This window comes from Papaver somniferum, chromosome 5 (genome assembly GCF_003573695.1).
Source record: "Papaver somniferum cultivar HN1 chromosome 5, ASM357369v1, whole genome shotgun sequence".
Taxonomy (NCBI): Eukaryota; Viridiplantae; Streptophyta; class Magnoliopsida; order Ranunculales; family Papaveraceae; genus Papaver; species Papaver somniferum.
In genome coordinates this window covers 75,400,216-75,422,504 of record NC_039362.1, presented here as the reverse complement: position 1 = coordinate 75,422,504, position 22,289 = coordinate 75,400,216, and the positions used below count along the sequence as shown (strand labels likewise).

Genomic DNA, 22,289 nt, shown 5'->3' with positions numbered 1-22,289 from the left:
AGGACATAAAAAATCAGATCTGATTATATCTCATGGACACAAAAGATTCAGTGACCAGAGAGGGAAAATGGATTTGATTTACATCATAATCAGACTTAAATAATCAATGTTTAGGATATTTGACTAAACATGAGAGATATATTGGGTGGACTATAGAAAATATGGAAAATATTTTCAGATAAATATTAGATCACCAAAATATTGTGATTTTGGGAATGAATTAATCAAATAATCAATGTTTAGGATATTGATTTTGATTATGTCGAGAGAGAACAACAGTTTAGAGTTGTTGTTTAATATATACCAAACCCATTTTCAATATGATTTCGCTGATCAAGTGACTGAAGATCAGTACTACATCTTTGATTTAGGTAGGTAAATAAAAGAGATTAGAGCAGTACTAGAAGGCGATGACTGCGGATTAAACAAGATATACTATGTTGATATACTTTCTCATAAATAAAGTAACATATTTCGGAGAAAGAATATATTAGATATACTCTTGAAATATATTTTGAACAAAAATGGAAACAGAATTGATTTCCTGGAATAGAAAGATATGCGAAGATTTTAGATCTTTAAATCTAAAGAAAATGAAAGTTATTTTATAAGGAAACAAAAAATAACTTCATTGATTTTGAAAAATGGATGATTATTGTTTAGTTGCACAAAGTGCAACCCAAGGACAAATAATAGGGATCTTGCGGTGAACAATGGCAAGAATATTGATATTCAGAAATTCCTATTTTTTGGAATTGAAAATGTTAATTATTTCCGGAACTTTCAAAAGGAAATAACACCATTGACTTTCATGAAGAAAATCATGAATAGTGGTATCATGCGAGAGTATCACGCAGTGAAAAACAACAAGAAATATAATTGATAATGAAGACAGAGTTGCCAGAAACCAGTTAAGTGGTGAAGCAAACTATACGTCTGTTCATATGAAAGAATGATTTTAGTTTTGGATGATCGACTAAAATCAAAAAAAAAAAAAAAAAAAAAAAAAAACTTTGTAGTGTTAGGAAATCCACACAAAGTGACAGAACGTAAGCAAAAAACATTGAAAAACTCCATCAAAGAATAAGGAAGCGGAAGAGATTGGATCGAGAGCATTTCTGCTCTGATACCATCTTAGATTTTGATATGCAGATCAAATCTAAGATGAATATCATTGATTACAAAAACATTATTAAGATTAAATCAATGATAAACATAAATTAATCATAAAGAAATTAACCTACATACCAAAATCAAATGGAGGAGACAAGTATTAAAGTGGTTCGACATTAATGGCCTACGTCCACTGACAAACCCCGTAGGGTGAAATATTATTGATCTTCATATGATTTTTCTGAGATACCTTACATTTACATCGTAATTCCTATTTATATGAGTAATAGGATAAACAAGAATGAGTAAACCTAGAACAAACTTATTGTGTTGACTAGGTGAAGCTTATCTAGAGATTTACATGCTAGATTTGTTACCGACTTGGTCTTCTTTTGTTACCCACTTGGTCTTCTTATGTGCACATACTTGACTCCAGTATCCTAACTTGCCATATATTCCAACATAATCATTTACTGCTCCATCTTATATGATTCATTGAGCATTTGATACTTACTTTTTCAGTTTCTGGCAATCAAAACAAACCGAATCTAGCTATGCAAATCAAATCACATAAAAGAAAATTAAAGAAAAAGTGAAACTCACCAGATAAAGCATTAATGCCATTGAAACAAGTCTTAAAGAAGGTTGAAGTTCCTACAGTTTCCTTATAGTTATTGTCCAGTACCGACTCGTCATCTTTCTGCTTCGTGTTAATCGGAATTATATGCTCCTCATGGCTCCAGTAATCACCGTCAACTTCGATTACAAGCGGAGTCGCAAGTGATGATGAAAACATAGCATTATTCTCATTCACCAATGCATCGCGATGTTCTTCCATTTTTGTTAGCTAAATGAGCGCACAACTCAGTAATGAGATCTAGAATAAGAGGATAGTACGATAACAATGATGAGGAGATTTTAGAAAACTCCTCAATTCTGAGATGATATACAAAAACTTATTATGTTTTCTTTGACTTTTTTTGTAAGAGGGTGGAAAATTTTATACTAAATAATCATATGATTCATATCCGTGTATTCAGATTCATTTAGGGGTCAAATGCCTTAAATTTATATAGGCTCGTTTCCCTTGCTCGGACATATACTAATAAAGTAATAGTGAATGGACACTTCGCAAAGAAAATCCGAAAATGTCGTAGATGTCCCAATCTACTCGTGCTACAAGAACTTGATATCAACTGAAAAAGAACTAGTGGTGGTGAACATGTGTTTTGTTTAAAAATACAGTATTAGTTGGTGAGTAATGAAAAGTCGTCAATCTTATATGGATGAACCTGTTTCAGCTATGAATTGTTTAATGTTTACCAGGCTGGTAAAGTTAGACAGTACACCTGTTTTTTGACGAAAGGTCGGCCCTTTTCTGAACCATCTTGTAAAGGATACAAGAGATCTGCGCCATACAAAACTAGAAGGTGCAACTGCAGCAACATTGACAAATGAGGGCTGGGCTTTTCACATCGTAACAAGGGTTTGGTTAAGGCACCAGATACATTATGGATAGACTAGACCTAGCAAATATCAAAATTTTCCTGTTAATAGAACAAATTACTTAAAAGTGGTATAATTTTCACCCCTACCAGATATTACACGAGCTCCCCATTAGTTCACAGCATGCTCATAGAAATAGAGAGCTTATAGCCTTTGCTGATGAAAATTGGTAACATCTTGTCTATCAGGATCTACATCACTCTTACCTAGAACTACTACATGATCAAAAAATATAGCCCCCTGGCTCTGGAGCACGTTTACAAAATCTTCCACTTCAGCTCCAAGGCGTTGCAGATCCGACCAATGCAACACGCAGCACTCAAAGGATATCCGGAAACTGTAAAACCCAGAGTAAAAAACAAAATAAAGATTAATAATCAGGAAGCATAATATACAAAACAAGCTTAAAAGGCAAGGCAGACTAATATCGTGTGCTAGTTGATACAACTACAACAGTTTTCACATAATGAGAATAGATACTGCAGAATACTAATTCAAGTGGTCATACAAAGAGTAATTATCAACGTGATATAGTTTGTACAAAGTTTCCTAGCTTGCAGTATGAGAAGGTAATATCTCCATCATCTTGGCCTCAAAAATAAAGAAAAATATTTTACCATAAAGGGATTGTTCACTTAATAAAGTAGGTAAGAACCCACAAGATAGTGATGTCAAACATATCTCTATCCCAACCAATTCAATACCTAACTGGATCAAAATCAGTACATCCTAGTTTTACCAAATGGATGCAAAAAAAAAGGCTCGTCATAGAAAGTACTATTGAATCATCACATGCACAAAGCAAACAGATAAATAAAACTCAATGGAAAGCAGGCAAGCAGTTCTGTATACTAAACTGGGAGTGAAATTGTTGCAAGCGCAAAACTTTTATAGGCTAGGTCCAATCTATAGTAACATAAAAATTGTTTCAAGCGCAAAATTACAACCACAAAAAAAAAATTAAATATACAAAGGATCTAATAATATTCCTGAAACAAGAGAAAGGCAGTAGATGCAACAACATAAAAGGCAATCCGTAATACAAATGTATGCTAAGATTTAGTACCTCAATGAAACACTCAAGCTAGAAGAAAATGCTGTGAAACTACTAAAAGCTGCTTAGCTGCAAACTTAGAGAACAGTTCATTGGTGTAGCACGTGTACTTGTGTAATTAAATATGACAACTAAGACATCTTAATTGACATCAGTTAATAAATCAAGTGAGCATTATAAAATCTCCGAGTGAGGAATGAGAACAGATGAATGAACAATATGAAACGAGACAAGATAACGAGAAGCAGAATACCCAATCTGACTATATCATGATATTAACAAGATTTGAAATACTCTTCCTGAGAAAGCCATTCAGCCTTCTCTCCCACTGTTTTTAAATTATAAGCTAAAGTGGTACATAACATCCACAGTTCAAGATATTATACTTGCCTGATATAAAATCATCGGTATAGTCATTATTGATTTTCCCATGAGACATTGCCCCGACCTGGATATATACACATTACAAGACGGGATACTGGAATCAGATTCAAAAACTAAAATAACTAAATCTGCGTTAAAAGATTGCCCTCAAAAAGGTGACACCCAATACAAAATAGGCTGGTACATACCACGAACACAAGGTTCATATCATCACTAGCAGCATTAACGTAATCCCTTAATTGAACCAACTTTGATGAGCTATGCGAGAGACCTGAAACCGAAAAAAAAATGTAAAAATCCAATAACCCATAAAAATGGCAAGCACCACATCTAATGAACTCACCGATTTTACGAGAGTTAAACGGTAAATGCCGAGTTACTGGATTCGCAATCACACGCAAAAGCTTTTCCCGCTTTCCAGTGGCAGTTATATTCAATTTTTGTAGTAGCTGCACTGCAGTGGTCATTAACACAAGCACATTAGAAAACTCAGCTTGAACAATCATAGAAAGGAAAAAAATACGTAATAATAACAATAACAATAACAGAAGCATCTATATAAATCCATAAAACCTGTCTACTTACACATGATACCACAAAACCTCTTGAAAGTTCTTGGCATACGACAATGAGGTTTGACTTCAAAAAGCACTCCTTTCTCCGTTTTCACATAAACAGCTTGTAACCTCCCAGCCTTGTTAAGTGGACTATCTAATATTGCAAGTAGTGCCTGCAGATCGCCAAATGAGGATTTTAGTATTAAACAGAGAATAACATGTCATCTACATACAAACCTTGGGTCGATATAGCTATACACTGATTTGACTAAGGATTTTTGTGTCTAGCAGCAATGGTATAAACTATTAACTATGCCTACCATGTCACCATCCAATCAAAGGTATTCTAAAACCCTGTATGTTTATCAAGTCTTTTACTAGCCAAATTGGCTTGGAGACTTATTGAAAACCCTAATCAGTTGTGAGCTAAATTCTTGAAAGGAGAATACTTTCTGACCAGTCATCAATCACATAAAGATAAGTTCATAATCCATCGTAGGAAAAGTATAGTTAAAAGGATTCATGTAATAGAAGATTTTAGCATTTGGCAATTAGGTCCAGGTAATAATCCTATTGTCTGTAATTGTGCAGGACCCTGCAATGTATTTTCAGGATCTCATGACTAGTGAAAGGAAATGGGATAATCGAAAGTAACTCTCCTTATTTGATGATAACATTGTTCGTCGAATTAACTCTGTTTACATTTCTAATGCTAGTAGTGACATGCTAAAGTGGACAGGTACGAATCAAGGCCCCTTGACAACTAAGTCTGCTTATTCCCTGATTTCTGGTGATAATAACAGACAAGATGGAATTTTCTGGAAAAGGTTATGGAAAGTAGATTCAAAAATAGAATTGCCACGTTTAACTGGAATTTGTTTACTGATGTTCTCCCCACCAGAGCTAAAATTGCTACTTATTCCAAGACAGATGTGTATGCGTGTTCTGCATTCTGGTGAACAAGAGACTTGTAGCCATTTGTTCACAAATTGTCGTAAGACTAGGACAGTTTGGCTTGGAATTGGTGTTCCAATGCCAGTTCATCAAGGAAATTTATTAAACTGCGGTCAGAATTGCTTTTATCTTAAAATTGGTTGATTTGGAAGTATAGAAACAGGGTGATATTTGATTCTTTAGACCAAATCCTGTTAGTCTAATTAGGAGACTCAAGAAGAACCTTAGTGGGAGGAAGATTTGAGGAGTTCCTTTCTAGAAATGGACAGCAGCATAATAGGGTTAGAAAAACCAGTCTAGCTTGTATTGAGCTTACTCATTCTAAGACTAATTGCTTTCAGATTGATGCCTTCTTTGTTAAGGTTCAGGCGAATATGGTACTGGCATCATTCACTGGAAAAATGGGATTATTGATAATGTTCTTTTTGATTCAGGAATTGCCACAGGTGCAGATGTAACCGGAGCAATGGCTCTTCAACTGGTTACTCAGTGGGATAAACACAAGAAGGAAGGACAAGTTAATTTATGTGATAGCAAGGATGTAGTTCAACATGTGTGAGGACAAGTCTCTAACTGTTGTTCATGGAGTGCTTAAGCTATTATGAGGATTTGAAGGATTTTTTCCATTCCTTCACTATTATGTTTATACATAGACACTTAAATAGATACGCTGATAAGGTAAACGTAAAATTAAATAGAGTAAATGTCTCACATGTACAGAATCTATCAAACAGATGTAAGACTAATGTATGCTCTGATTGATTCACTATAAATCTCCTTTTACAAAAAAATTAAATAAATAATAACACGGCAGAAAAAATTTAAATCATCAGAAACCGCAAAATGGAGATATTCACTGACCTGATGGGCGATGTCAGGCCTGTAATCAGCTGGATTTTTACCATGCTTCTTCAGAAAATTAGAGTGTTCATCAGAATTTAAGAGCTGGTAGGTCTGCGAACAAAAAATTATACTCAGTTTATCCAGATAAACAAAAATAGACACTGAACCCTAAAACTCAATAAGTAAATAAACCCCGTTAAACCCCAAATTATTACCTTTCCAACTTTGCCAACTTCCAAAGAAGCTCTTTCAAGAACGAAAACAATCCCAGACTTTGATTTTTTAACAGAAGAAGAAGGTGCAATTGGAATACCAGCAAGTTCACTCTCCGTTCCTGTTTCATCTCTATCTATTTCTTCTTCTTTTTCTGCTTCTTTTTCTTTTTCTTCTTCCTTGTAAGTATTATTTTCTAAAGTTGAGATTGTTGCTTCAATATCTTCATCATCGTATACTTCTTCCCTCTTCTTCCTCTTAACTCCACCTTTCACTGCGTAAGGTCTTACCATCTTGTTTCTCTCTTTGCCGACCGAAGAAGCAGCGGTTTCCTGAGCACTAAATGGAGGAAGGAAGCAAAAATATTAGGGCAAAAAACTGAAATGGAGGTGGGGAATTCCCGATAGCGTTTGTTAAGTAAGGGGGCCATGGGCTATGTTTTTCAATGGGCAGCCCGAATACTCAACAGGCACCCGATAGTAGGGCTTATAAATTACAGTAACATGACATCGGAGCGAAATGCGAGTAGTATTATCCGGATTCGAATTGCAGCCGGGTAGTGGTTGAAATTGGCGAGGTGGATCGGGATGAGGTTTCCAAGGCTCTCCGCGGGGCTTCGGCGAAACTTTCCACAAAAGAAGTTGTACTTTTGATGGACATGGCAGTATCCATAAGAACTTAGTTATTGATGATGTGGTTCATTGAAATTGATCCGCAATACTAGTTAGGCATTTGGCTCCAGATGTTGCGGAGTACTTCTCAAATGATTTTCGTGTATCTTCTTGCGTAACGGCTCTATCCATAAATTCAAACTGAGTTTTTATATTTGAGTGTGGTTGATAATCACTACTAGCACTGAAGTTACTGCAATTACTAAAAATGAATATATATACAACATGGGCTACAAACTAAACTAATTTAAACTAAGGTGATTGAAAGAGGATAACTTTGCTTGAAAAGTAAAAAAACACTAAATTGAGAAAAAAACTTTTCGAGTTTACTGGTCGATTCACATACCAATTAGGTTTTATGCTTTATGCTGATAGATAGAGTGAAGGTGAAGTTGTGATACAATCCTAAGATTTCGACAATCAAAGATTTCAACATGTGGAGGTGATGATTATGTTGTTTGCAATGATAGATATGTCACCTTCGTCAATACTTACGATGAACTGAAAAATCTAAAAGAGGATCAAAGTGAGAGTATGGCTTGCCACTAGTTTCACTAATAATGCACTAAAGTTTATATGAGTTTAATTGTGAAGATGAAGATAAGTATTATCAATCTAGTTGAATGTGGGAACTGAAATCCTTTAGCTAAGTAAAATGATTAATGGTGCAGAAGTGAAAATATGTTGAGGCATGAAAACATGATGTTATTTTTCCCAAAGACTAAGAAGGTTATAACCGGATTATGAAAGGCCTCCAAAAGGACTCAATCAATAACCGAAAACAAACTACAAAAAAGGACCAGAACTGTGACAAATAAAACTAGAATAAGTAATCAAATGAATCATCGCAAATAATTCCGAAAATTAAAATCACACTGAACTTTGCACCACAAATAAAAGTAAATAAGGCAATGGGATGAAATTAATAAGAGAGGATACCACCAACAAAACTAAGCCAACACTTTGAACTGAAACTAGTCTTGCGGATTAAAAAAATTGTCTTTCGACTTTCAAAACAAGTTCAAAGAGGTAAGCAAACGACAACATGGGATCTTCACAAGCCTAATAAAGGCTATGAAGTATAGCAGGAAACATACTCAAAAGTTAAAAAAGGTTTACAAACTGTTAGAACACTGCTCGGTTGAACCCACAACTTTTGTTATCTCAAATTTGTTGTCAATGTTAGATGAACAAAACTATATCTTGATTTCTAGTGTACTAACTTAAGCCTCAAACAGGCATAAAATTTGGTGGTTGAGTGTCAAACATCACCGTGGACGACTGAAGATCGACGAAGGCATTTGGAGAACTTCATAAAAAAGGTATGTGAAGACTGAACCATTCTATTTACTCACAAGCTTTACCATTCTATCTATTTGAGACTGTGTCGTATGGCTTCTAGTAAATTTAGTGAAAAAAAGAAATTACGAGTCAATCTAGCCTTGTTAAACATTGCCAAATATGATCTAAGCATTAGATGTTCATATAATTATAGGTCCTTAACAATATTAGGTTTAAACTGTATTAACTCACTATAGACACTATCCTACTATCAGACTTAAACGGAATGCAGTTGTGTTGGAGCATTGCTCGGTCGAACTCGCATGCGTTGCTATCTCAAGCATGTTTGTCAATGTTAGTGATCAAAACTATAAGTCTTGATTTCTAGTCTACTATAGCTAAGGTCTCGGACTAGGATAGAAAGTGTAGTTGAGCTCAAGAAATCCATGGCAATCATCATACAAGACGAAGGACTACTCAAGGAACCGGTGGATCTTCATCGACTAAAAGGTATGTGGAGACTTGAACTTATCTATCACTCAAAAGTCAATTTATCTCCTATCTTGAGACAAAAGTCGTTTTGCTATATAGACTTAGATTATACACATCTGCTATTTTGAGCCGAGTTTATCTCGCCTATCTATTTCTCGAAATAGATGTTGGTAAGCTTTCGCTTTAACCAAGTTCATCTTTACCTAGTGACGAAAGTCATGACAAGTTTCAATCACTTTGGAAATTGCTTACTTTGACGAAAAATAGTTTGTGAATAACAACTATAGAATATCAACGTCCTCTAAGAATGTTCCAATGATTGAAATGAGAGTTTATATTATGTAACCATTGGAGGATATAAGAATTGTTGTGGAAACACATATATGTATAAGTCCTTATTCCTTGAACCGAATTTTGCGAACTTTGTTGATCAAGAGAACCGGCATGGTGGCGTGAGCCAAGTCCGCGAACTCATTCCGCGAACTGGCGGAAGTTCTTGTCCCGGGAATTTCTGCTCGAATTTGTGAACTCCGTCCGGGAACTTAAGTCCGCGAACCCAGTCCGCGAACTTGAGTAGGTTATATCTAAAAACGATGTTTGTGAACTTATTCTTATATAAACTAAGGAATGCAAATGCAAAACGTGGCTATATAGTTCATGAACCGATTCGAGTGAATCAAATCGTTTTTGCTTCGATTTTGTCTTGTATGGTTACATAAGATTTCCTTGCAATTGAACAACTCTCTAACTAGTTCATTTGAGTCACTTGAACTAGTTATGGTGAAGAAGAATATGGTTGATATGAAAGGGATCATATGGCTAACCATTTGGTTGATTATTGTTGAACCAACAGATGTACAAGTTTGGGTACGGTTAAACAAGCCTAGAAACGTGCATTTCATTTGTGCGTAACAAGCTAGTTTTCGATCTAACGGTTGAAAGATATTAGCTTAAATCTAAATCAGGTTTTCATCTAATGGTAAAGAAATAAAAATATCACTTTTAATGAAACAATGGCAATCTTTCGTATCCGAAACTTAAATCTATAAGTAATTTTATAGTATATCAATGAAGTATTTGAGCATCATATAAGCAACATGTAAAAAGTATATAGGCTCTCTCAATTTACCTTTAAATTATAGCTATTTTTTTGGAGAACTACAAATATATTAAAAATTAAGAATTTGATATAGTTATTTATACTCGTTGCGTAGGTGATTCAAAAAGCTTTCCAAATATATAAAATTCACAAAAATCCGACGTACCATATGGAAGATACGAACTTTTAAAATATTTATCATCATTTTTATAAAAATGGCATTTTTGTAAATAAACGATTTCACATATTATTATTTTTAAGTCCCTATTCTGTTAGACATTTCAGTCCATATTGAGATTTGTTAACCAAACGGTCCGTATTCCGTTAAGCATTTTGGTCCCTATTCCGTTTGGTGAACCAAAATCCGATAGGTGAACCAAAAATGGGTAAGGATTTTTGATTTAGCTTGCTTGCATTAAAGAGGGGGGAGATTACATAATTACACAAGCACAACTCAATGACGCAAGTGTTCGACTCCTGGCAGACGCATTCAAATTGTTTTGATTTTTATTAGTTACATGACTGACACTATTTTCTTCTCGTTTGCCCTCGCTTACAGAATCCATTTTCACTTCAGACTATTGAGTTTTTTTATATTCATATTGCAAACATCATTTGTGGTTACTAGCTACAAGCCAGAGAGGAATCTTCTTATGTGTTGTGATTCCAGGAGCTTCTTTCATATCAACTTCCTCTATTTCCATCCGAAGGCAATTCCCAGTTGAAACAATGCAGTAAATTTGCCAACACAAGTTCAACAAGAACCGCAGAAAAATGAATACCGGGACAGCTTCTTCTTCCACTCCCAAATGGTATCAATTCGAAGTCTTGACCCTTATAATCAATATCATTATCAAAGAATCTCTCCGGCTGAAACTTGTCCGGGTTTTCCCAATACTTTGGGTCCATAGAAATTGCTTTTGCATTGATGACAATCCTTGTGTTGGCAAGAATGTTGTAACCTTGGACTGTGCAGTTCTCTCTAGCTTCCCTTGGGAGGAGTAATGGTGCAGGAGGATGAAGTCTCATTACTTCCTTTATTAGTAATTTCAGGTAACTCAGTTTATTAAGATCACTTTCCTGTACCAACTCTTTAGCTCCGATATTTTCTCTAAGCTCTTCTTGTGCTCTCTTCATTACTATTGGATTTTTTATTAATTCGGTCATGGTCCAAACCAGTGTTGCAACAGATGTATCAGTCCCAGCGACAAAGATATCCTGTAAGATCAATGCAAACCAAAAATGTTTAGAAACAGGTTGACTAGCATCAAGGCAAGCCATAGGTTATGCGCTTATTGAAAAGTAACTACAGGAAGCATTTGCAAAATATTACTAAAGAAAAAATAAAATGAGAGATACTAAGACAAACCATGATAATTCCTTTTATTTGGTGCGTAGAGAGTCTGGTGCTCTGACTTGGATCTTTCTGAACTCTTAGCAGAACATCAACAAAGTCCTCCTCGTCAGGTTTCCGTGATTCACTGGTGTTGATATGTTCCTCAATTACTTTGTCGAAGAATTCGTCGAATTGCCTATAATTCTTCTCTAGTCTGGTGTCTAATCCATCAAACTTGTGAATCCAACTCATCCATGGGAAGAAGTCTGCAATCCTGAATCCAGCAATCAGGTTTTGTGTTTCTTGAAGCATCAAGCAAAACTCGATCGCTTTTGCGAGTATCTTCACCTTCACCTTTTACAGAAACATACTTCACACCCAAAGCAACTCGGCATACTATGTCGTTCATAAGACAAAGCAGAATCTCACTTAGATTAATAGGAACAGAAGATGAAGAAGATTTACGAATTAATTCAATCACTAAGGCAACTTCTTCTTCTCTCACAGCTCGATATGATAGAACCCTCTTGGAACTTAAAAGCTCCAGGATTGCTATCTTTCTGGCTTCTCTCCAATACTCGCCGTAAGTAGCAAAAGCAATATCATAACAATCATAAAAGATTTTCTTTGCAGCATATAATGTGGGTCTACCTGAAAACACAAGATCATGTGTTTTCATTATCTCTTTCGCCATATTGGCCGAAGAAACAACCAAAGTTGGAATTGAGCCTAGTTTAAGATACATTAGAGGACCATATTGCTGAGAAAGCTTCTCAAGTGATATGTGCAGTAAGTCACTGCCAATCTGGTGCAAGTTTCCAATTATAGGAATTCTTCTGGGTCCTGGTGGCAAACTCCATTTCGGACTTTTTCTTTGTTGTTTGAGCAACAACACCGTTAAAGATAACAGAAAAGCTAGTATTAGAATCATGAAATGGTAGTAAAAGTAGTGATGAGATCTTACTGTAGTAGTCGACATTTGAACTAGAAAGAAGCAGATTGGTGTCTTTTCTTTGATCACAGGCTACACCACTTCTTATATAAAGAAATTTGTTGGATGGAATACGAAAATATCAAACAAACAAACAAAAAAAGAAATTGCGTGACCCAATCACACATCCTAGAGTTACCTTACGCGAGGACCATTTCTAGAAATTTTTGGAAAGATCAAATCTTGTGGCTGCAAGAATTCTGGTCTTGATTCCTAAACTTCCCCCATGTGTAACACAATATGGCAGACGTAGACAACTTCGTGCTCACTAGCAGGTCAGCTAATGCAGATGGACTGTTTTCTGAAGAAGGAATTCCCGTCGGGACTCGGGATGAACATAGTTGCAGCACAACATCACAAACTCTTTAATGTGCGTGTGTCTTGGTAGGTTACGTAAGTTGAAGTAGTACTGTTTTTTTTTTTTTTATATTAGACGTAGAGTCTTTGAATCCAAAAATAAGAATGCATATTGCATGATACTTGATTGGGTTGTGTGTACCACACATTGTACTTGGATAAGTATTTTGGCACCCCAAAATAAAATTACCAGCACACATATGGGTGGCTCTACTTAGGGCTGCACATACCCGACCCAACCCGTACCCGACCAAAAATACCCGCACCCGACCCAACCCGCCGAGGCATGGGTCGACTATGGGTGAGGCACGCCAGAACCCACCTATTTTGGGTCGGTTGCGGGTAGAAACTTCCGTCACCCGAACCGACCCACCCACCCGCCCAAAACTAACGTAGGATCCTGACCCTTAGATCTAACCTAGGATGGATTATCAGAGCCGTTGAATTGATGTATAAAAGACCTAACTTAACCTAACCTAATCGCAATCTCCTTCTCTTCTCTTCTGCGGCCTCTCCCTCTTCTGAGTCTTCTCTCCTTCTCAGACAGACTCATCTCCATCCAAGTCTCCAACTCCATTCTTTTTTCTTCTCTCAGTCTCAGATTCTCTTTGTGGATCATCGGCATCACCAGAAGCAAACCAATAACGGAAGGTAAGATTAGGAACTCAGTAATTTTCAATTTAGGGTTTATCTGTTTAGGGTGTTGTTTTTTAATTTCAGTTTGGAATGAATTGGTATGATGTTACTATGTTAGAACTCAGTAATGAAGAGTTTAATCAGTAGATTCAAAGGATTCTTGAATGTTTATGTGTTTAGGGTTTGTCAAGATTGAAGAACTGAATCTGAATCTAATACCCTTTATTTTATTTTTCCATGTTAGGGTTTGTCAAGATTGAAGAACTGAAGTTCAGTTCATTGGAGCTTGAAGAAGAACTGGTCAGAGACTCAGAGTTGGTTTAAGAAGAACTAAGAAGGTATATCCAACTATGAAATTGTTTTGATTATTTAGGTTCCTTTTATATGTCCTTTCCATTTTATGGTTTGTTCACTTTGTTGTTTATCTGAATCTAATGTTTTTTTTTATTCCATGGTAGGGTTTGTCAAGATTGAAGAACTGAAATTCAGTTCATTAGAGTTTGAAGAAGAACTAATCAGAGTTGGTTTAGGAAAACTAAGAAGGTATATCCAACTGTTTTGCTTATTTTGGTTCCTTTTATATTGTTTAGGTGAAGTTTGATAGAATCTCATTGAGCATGATAAAAATGGTCCTAGCGGTGAATCGCAAAAGCTACTTGTAGCTCATTCTCTCTTTGTTGAGAGGATGTTTCTGTCGTTAACATAAGGCCTTCGGCAACCCTACCGCTAGGACTCAGTTGAAGCTACATGTTAGAATTAAATTGGTGTACTTCAATAAATTTTGTATAATCTCTTAACTTAGAAGTTTTTATAAGTTGTATGGTCTGAACTTAAGAATTTTTGTATTGTGTATCTATGCTGTAAGGTGTCGGTGGGGTAGTGACTTATGTAACAAATTCAACTAATCAGAGTTGGTTTAGGAAAACTAAGAAGGTATATCCAACTGTTTTGCTTATTTTGGTTCCTTTTATATTGTTTAGGTGAAGTTTGATAGAATCTCATTGAGCATGATAAAAATGGTCCTAGCGGTGAATCGCAAAAGCTACTTGTAGCTCATTCTCTCTTTGTTGAGAGGATGTTTCTGTCGTTAACATAAGGCCTTCGGCAACCCTACCGCTAGGACTCAGTTGAAGCTACATGTTAGAATTAAATTGGTGTACTTCAATAAATTTTGTATAATCTCTTAACTTAGAAGTTTTTATAAGTTGTATGGTCTGAACTTAAGAATTTTTGTATTGTGTATCTATGCTGTAAGGTGTCAGTGGGGTAGTGACTTATGTAACAAATTCAACTAATCAGAGTTGGTTTAGGAAAACTAAGAAGGTATATCCAACTGTTTTGCTTATTTTGGTTCCTTTTATATTGTTTAGGTGAAGTTTGATAGAATCTCATTGAGCATGATAAAAATGGTCCTAGCGGTGAATCGCAAAAGCTACTTGTAGCTCATTCTCTCTTTGTTGAGAGGATGTTTCTGTCGTTAACATAAGGCCTTCGGCAACCCTACCGCTAGGACTCAGTTGAAGCTACATGTTAGAATTACCTAGTTTATATGGACTGAATTGATTACCTAGCAAGTTCTAATTGATTTTTTAAATCAATCTCAGTTCTTTAGTACAACCTAGTTAATTTATTTGGTATTTGAACTAAGTCATGAGTATTTTGTTCAATTCAGTATGGTGTTAGTACTTTCAATTGTTTCTTTTGTGCAGGTTACCATGGTTGAAATCTCAGAAGATGATTCTGCTTCTAATCTTCCAATTATACATGGAGTGGCATCACAAATGGGACCTCCCCCTCCACGTCCACCGCGTTCTGGACAAGTGCATGGACCATCAGCAGGGACAGGGAGTACCGCTGGCTCATCTACACCAGCTTCTGAACCTTCACATGCTTGTGCCGCAGGTGAAACATTAGATAATAATCCTAATGCTGGTGTGAAGAGATCAAAGGTATGGGATCACTATGATATTTATGAAAATGGTGAGAGAGCGAAATGTAAATATTGCAAAAAGGCTAATTACAAGATTGGTAAGAAAAATTTGGATGGTAAGAAACATGGGACTTCTAATCTCCAACATCATTTGGATAAGTGTCAGAAGTATAAGAATAAAATGAATGAGGCTAGAGCTGACGGACAACAAACACTTGAATTCCAGCCTTGCAAGCTTGGAGAGGAACCACAGTTGGTTGGGGTGTCTTTTTCTCAAGATGCGTGCAGGAGAGCGCTGATTAGATTTATCGTTACCGATGAAATGGCTTTTAGAATTGTTGAAGGTGAAGGTTTTATAGCTTTTTGTAAGTATCTTGAGCCTCGATTTAAGCTTCCAAGTCGTATGACAGTATACCGTGATGTGTGCAAGCTGTTTTTGACAGAGAAGGCTAATCTGAAAAGTTATTTCAAAGCAAACAAGATAAGAGTGTGCCTTACTACTGACACTTGGACGTCATCGCAGAATTACAATTATATGGTAGTGACTGCGCATTTCATTGATCATCATTGGAAACTACATAAAAGAATTATCTGTTTTTGCTTGATTGATAGCCATGAAGGTACAAATATTGGAGAGGCTTTGGCGAAATGTTTGCTAGACTGGGGACTTGAAAAGGTTTTCACTGTGACGCTTGATAATGCGTCTGCAAATAAAGTTGTTGTTGACTATTTGAGGAAGAGAGTTCAGAGTTGGGGTTCTGCATTACTCGGAGCTAAACATTTACATGTTCGATGTGCGGCTCACGTACTTGGACTTGTTGTGAAGGACGGTATGAAGAAGTATCATACATCACTTCTCAGGATCAGGGCAGTGGTAAAATATGTCACGAAATCTCCCGCAAGATATAAAAGGTTTACGGAGGCTGCTGAGTCGGAAAGAATAGATTGTAAAAAGGGTCTGATATTAGATGTGAGAACGCGGTGGAATTCTACTTACTTAATGCTTGTTGCTGCTGAAAGATATGAAAGGGCATTTGAAAGGCTACGTGAGTTGGATAAGGCATTTTGTGAAGAGTTTTGCTTTGATATTCCAGTACCAGATAATATTATAGGTGATGGTGATGACACTGTTGATCTTGATGTTGATTATGATCTGGAATCAGACAATGAAGAAGAACTTGATACTACTGAAGAAGAAGATTTTGCTGCTGTCAGGAAAGCCAAGAAAAAAAACAGGCCAAAAGTGCATGCTCCTGAATGATACGATTGGTGCAACGCGAGAGTTCTGATTAAGTTTCTACAAGTATTTTATGAAGCAACTGTTGCATTTTCAGCTTCTACTTATGTTACTTCTCATTCTTTCTTATTGGAACTTGGCACTGTTCGTCAAGAATTAGAAGAATGGAAAAATACACATGAGGACCCTTTCTTAAGCCACATGGGTGCTGTAATGTTGCTCAAGTACAACAAATATTGGGGAACATACCGAAAAATGAATTCGTTGATGTTTATGGCTGTACTTCTTGATCCACGAGAGAAAGAACATGGATTATTTGTGACTGTTGAAGATTTAATTGTGCATTATGACCCAGCAATGAAGAAAAAACTTGTAGAAAAATGGGTTGAAGAAGTTCTGAAAAATTTTGTGGAGCTGTTTGCAGCTTATAAAGTAGAAAATGTTAGATGTGCAGTATCTTCATCAGAATCTGTGGGCGAGACTAATTCCACTTCTACTCAAAGTTCTTCGAGTTTTGGAAGTACTATTTCTAGCAAGGCCAAGTATATGGCGGGAAGGAATAAACGAAAGCATCAATTGAGTAATGTGGAGGACATTGGGAGATCTGAGGTAGAAAGGTACTTGGCTGAACCGATCTACACACCCACAAATGAAAATGCTACTTTTGATATATTACAATGGTGGAAGGTAAATGCTGCGAGGTTTGACATTTTGCCACTTATGGCTAAAGATATATTTGCTATTCCCGTTTCTTCCGTTGCTTCAGAATCAGCATTTAGTACCGGAAAAAGAATTTTGGATCCTTTTCGAAGCTCCTTAAAGCCCAAGACACTTGAGGCCTTAATTTTGTTACAAAATTGGTTACGAACACCAATAGACATGGATTCATCTACCCTTGGAGTCGAGGAGGAGGAGATTGATATTGCTGAGTCTGGTATGTCTAAATTTTCCTTGGCTCTATTGTTGTTCATGACACTGTGAGTTTTACTGCAGCATGTTTATTACATGAAAGTACATGGTTTACTAAACATAATGCATGCTATGTGAATAGATTAACTGCCCTGTTATGTTAACTGCCCTGTTATGTTAGTAATCTATAACAAAAATCTTTTGAAATCCGAAGATCACTCATAGTTATCTCTATATCAACATGTCAGAGGCATTGTCACAATGTCGTGTACCTCATATCAATTGGATTTCTTAAATTCAGTTATCTGTTTGATGTTTGTTATACTGTTTTCTATGGTTTGAGAATCTTGAAATTTGGCTTTTCAAATTTTGCTTTGATCTGTATATTGTCTGTTATCTTGATGTTCTTAGTATTAGGATATTTTATATGTTCTTATAGTTGAATTTGGATGTTGAGATTATGATGAAGCTGAGTTATTCAGTTTAATTGTTCATTTGAATCATTTCGCTTGCAGAGCTATTCAGTTTCAGTGACCTTGCTTCTTCTTCTATCGTCATAGACTCATAGACAAGGTAATGACGCCAAGGCCCAAGGGTCATTGTCAGTAGCTTGATATTTCTGAGTTCATCTTTGTTACTGTAACTAATTTACAGACTTCGTTTTATTTCAGGCTTTCAGCCATTCGGAGGTAAAACATCCACAAACTTGCAGGCTTGCAGCGACTCGCTGTTGGTCGCTTTATATGATATTAGGCTTTAGTATAGTACGCAATACTCAATAGTAATGCACTCTTTTATCTTTTGAGCTTTGAACAATTGAACTCTGTTCCTTTTTATTGTTAGCTTTATCAACTTTGTTATACACTTATACTGTTATACAGTTATACACTTATACTCAATAACTCTGTTCCTTGTTAATGTAATGTACTAATGTCATTTTATTTTATGGTGGGTAACCCACCACCCACCCGACCAAACCCGCCGTCACAATGGATCGGGTGACAATCGACCCATTGTGTTGTTGGGTCGGTTGCGGGTGACAACTTCTGTTACCCGCCATCAGTGGGTCGGGTGGTGGGTGAGGCCAAAACCGACCCAAACCGACCCATGTGCAGCCCTAGCTCTACTCATAGACAGATAAATCTGTATGACGTTCCCAAGGGACATATTCTCTCAAGTAATAACTGGGACATATTCTCTCAAGTAATAACTGAGAAAATGAATTTGGTGCAGAGATTACTGCACACAAGACCAATATCCAATTATGAAATATTTGTGAGAAACTATTATAACATATCACGACTTGAGAGGTATGTGAAGGATGAGTGTAAATCTGGAAGAATTAAGAAGCTTGGAGATGGTTTGAAATACTTTGATCAATTGATTCTAGAAAGGCCATTACCATCTACAACTACAAGAACATTTAATCATCTCTTGAGTTCAGTTTCGAAAATTAAATGTTATTCAGATGTCATTATGTTGTTTTACAAGAGGATGAATTTGGTGGGAGTAAAACCAGATATTTATACATTCAGCATTTTGATCAACTGTTGCTGTCAATTAGGCCAACTGAGTTATGGGTTTTGTTTGTTTGGAGAAATGCTAAAGAGAGGTTATCATCCTGATAAAGTCACATTTACTATATTGATTAAAGGGTTGTGTATTAAGGATGAGATTGAAACTGCCTTTGATGTGTTTGCTAAAATGGCTCACACAGGTATTCAACCTGATGCCTTCACATGTAATACTCTGATTCATGGGTTTTGTAGAACTGGAAAAGTGGGTCTTGCTATTCAGTTAAAAAGCAAGATGTCGGAATGGAATTGCAGACTAAATGTGGTTTCATATGTTGTAATCATAGATACTCTTTGTAAAGGAGGTTTACTTGATGAAGCTGTGGTTCTCTTCTCTGAAATGCTTGACGATCCGAGTGTTGTACCGAATGTGGTTGTTTACACTTCTTTGATTAACGGGTTTTGTAATTCAGGACGGTTAAATGAGGCAAAGAGACTCCTTGAAGAGATGGCTGATAGAGGAATCTCTGCAGATTTAACAACTTATAATTCTATAATCCATGGTCATTGCCTACATGGTCAACATGAAGAAGCAAGAAAATGTTTTGATGAAATGATGGGTCGGGGGATTTCACCTGATACGGTAACTTTTAATATATTAATAGATTCACATTGTAAAGATGGGATGATGGAAGATGCTTGGGGGTTATTTCAACTAATGGACAAGTTGAACATTCAACCTGATTAGATTACTTATAATTCAATGATGGATGGTTTGTGTTTGACAGGTCATCTGGAAGAAGCGGTTAAACTGTCTGACTCGATGGTGGATACGGGCCTTGAGCCAAATGTGTTTAACTACAATGTGTTAATCGATGGGTATTGCAAGAATCGTAAGATGGATGAAGCTATGCAGCTATTCAAGAAAATGAAACGAAATGGATTGCAACCAACAACAGTCACTTACAATACACTATTAGGGGGACTATACCGTGATGGAAAAGTTAGGGCTGCAAATAATATGTTTGATGAGATGCAAGCTTTTGGTCCATCTCCAGATACTGTCACATACGGTACAGTGTTAAATGGGTACTGCAAGAATGGAAAGGTGGAGGAGGCAGTGGAATTGTTTGAATCCATGGAGGATACAGGTATGTTGGCTAATGCATATATGTACAGTATTCTAATGCATAGCTTTTTCCGAGCCGGCAAGTTGGGAGATGCAAGAAAACTGTTTAATGAAATCCCTAATAAAGGAGTAGTAATATATAACACAATGATCAATGGCCTCTTTCACAACATGATGTCATTGGAAGCTGAAAAACTAATCTTCGAAATGGAAGAGAAGGGTTGTTTACCAAACGCTAGAACATATGATATCATCATTCAGGCTTTTCTAATAGCCAAGGAGACTGACAGGGCATTGCATTTTCTTCGCAAGATGTGTGAAAAAGAATTTGTACCTAGTGATTCTGTTTTTTCCTTTTCATTGAAAACTCTCTCGGCAGATGAGCTAAGAAATCTGTAGTCTGATCCTGTTTTTTTTTTCCTTCGTCTCCCTCTTTTTGCCCCCTTATTTTAATTTTTTTTCTGAGTTTTTGTAATTCGTTTTCTGCATTTGGAGGTCTGGCAGACCAATTCTTCCCTAGAAATAATAATACAAAGTAGTATAATATTACTAGGCTCTTATTGTCCGTGTGGGATTATTTCTCAACATTTTCCCATCTTCGGAAACTATTTACATCAACAACAGAAAAACTACAAATACATAGAAGTAAAAAAGTTCACGATTTTCTTTAGAAACAGTTTTGCGCTTATCATTTACGGATATCAGCTACAAGGCAGAGAGGAATCTTCTTATGCGTTGCAAGTCCAAAAGTTCCAGTCATATCAACTTCTTCAGTTTTCATCCCGGAAGGCAGTTTCCAGTCAAAGCAATGCAGTAAATTTGCAAGAACAAGTTCAACAAGCACCGCGGAAAAATTAATACCGGGACAGCCTCTTCGTCCACCCCCAAATGGTATGAATTCGAAGTTTTAACCCATATACTCGATATTATTGTTTAAGAATCTTTCTGGTCGGAATTCGTCTGGTTCTTTCCAATATTTTGGGTCCGTCGAAATTGCTTTTGCATTAATGAGAATACATGTTTTGATTGGAATGTCATATCCTCCGATGGTGCACTTCTCTCTGGTTTCCCTGGGAACTAACAATGGTGCAGGAGGATGCAGTCTCAATGCTTCCTTAATTACCAATTTCATATAACTTAGTTTATCAAGATCACTTTCTTCTACCATACCCTTGGCTCCTGTTTCTGTTCTGACCTCTTCTTGTGCTCTCTTCATGACTGATGGGTTCCTAATAAGCTCTGTCATAGTCCAAACCAGTGTTACCGCAGAAGAATCAGTTCCAGCAAGGAACGTGTCCTGTAAAATCCATTGGGGAGAACACGTATGTTAATAGTGATCAAAGTGCAAGAGGGAGATAACTGAAAGACTAAAAAATGAAGTTAAGGGAAGATTAACCAACCATGATAATGGCTTTAATATTATCTCTAGTGAGGTTGATACCGTAGCTAGGATCTTCCTGAACACGAAGCAGAACGTCAACAAAGTCTTTTGTGCCGGTTTTCGACAACTTACCATGGTTGATGTGTTCGTCAATTACTTTATCAAAGAATTCGTCCATATACTTAAAGTTCTTCTGTAATCTTGTGTTCAATCCATCAACTTGTGAATCCACCTCATCCACGGGAACAAGTCGGCAGTACTGAATCCAGCAAGCAAGCTCTGTGTTTCTTGAAGCATCGTGTAAAATGTATTCTCACCCTTATTTTTTGTTTAGCTTCATACTTCATACCAAAAGCAACTCGACAAATTACGTTGCTTGAAAGACAAACCAGAACCTCACTCAGATTAATAGGAACTGAAGAAGCAGAAGATGCACGCATGAAATGAATTGCAGAGGCAACCTCATCTTCTCTCACTGCACGGTATGACAGGACTCTCTTGGCACTTAAGAGTTCCAAGATTGCTATCTTTCTGACTTGTCTCCAGTATAGACCATAACGAGAAAAAGCAATATCAGAACAACCATAAAAGAGTTGTGAGAGCATAAAACATGGGTCTGTCGCAAAACGCAAGATCATGCGTTTTGAGGATCTGTTTAACCATATCCGCTGAAGAGACAACAAGAGTCGGAAGTGAGCCAAG

The 22,289-nt window shown here is 36.5% G+C and overlaps 1 protein-coding gene, 1 long non-coding RNA gene and 2 pseudogenes across 2 annotated transcripts; 2 read left to right on the top strand and 2 right to left on the bottom strand.

Moving 5' to 3' along the window:
• Positions 1–2,640: 2,640 nt before the first annotated feature.
• Positions 2,641–6,998, bottom strand: LOC113281946 (ribosomal RNA small subunit methyltransferase nep-1-like). Its single transcript, XM_026530861.1, has 7 exons — positions 6,627–6,998; positions 6,430–6,522; positions 4,643–4,787; positions 4,401–4,511; positions 4,246–4,328; positions 4,064–4,121; positions 2,641–2,956 (listed from the first exon to the last, which is right to left on the bottom strand). Exons 1-7 carry the CDS (start codon positions 6,915–6,917, stop codon positions 2,877–2,879), a joined length of 861 nt encoding a protein of 286 aa, XP_026386646.1. The 5' UTR covers positions 6,918–6,998; the 3' UTR covers positions 2,641–2,876.
• Positions 6,999–10,550: 3,552 nt separating this feature from the next.
• LOC113281945 lies at positions 10,551–12,516 on the bottom strand (annotated as a pseudogene).
• Positions 12,517–17,288: 4,772 nt separating this feature from the next.
• On the top strand, positions 17,289–18,411 carry LOC113277541. Its single transcript, XR_003324975.1, has 3 exons — positions 17,289–17,588; positions 18,079–18,136; positions 18,235–18,411. It is a non-coding gene; the product is annotated as an uncharacterized LOC113277541 (long non-coding RNA).
• A 259-nt stretch (positions 18,412–18,670) lies between these two features.
• Positions 18,671–20,626, top strand: LOC113279190 (annotated as a pseudogene).
• The last annotated feature ends 1,663 nt before the right edge of the window (positions 20,627–22,289 follow it).

Coding starts and splice junctions, on each gene's coding strand:
- LOC113281946 (XM_026530861.1), bottom strand. CDS start 6,917: ATGGTAAGACCTTACGCAGTGAAAGGTGGAGTTAAGAGGAAGAAGAGG. Junction 4,329..4,400: donor GTTTAACTCTCGTAAAATCG/GTGAGTTCATTA, acceptor TTTCGGTTTCAG/GTCTCTCGCATAGCTCATCA. Junction 4,122..4,245: donor ATATGAACCTTGTGTTCGTG/GTATGTACCAGC, acceptor GTATATATCCAG/GTCGGGGCAATGTCTCATGG.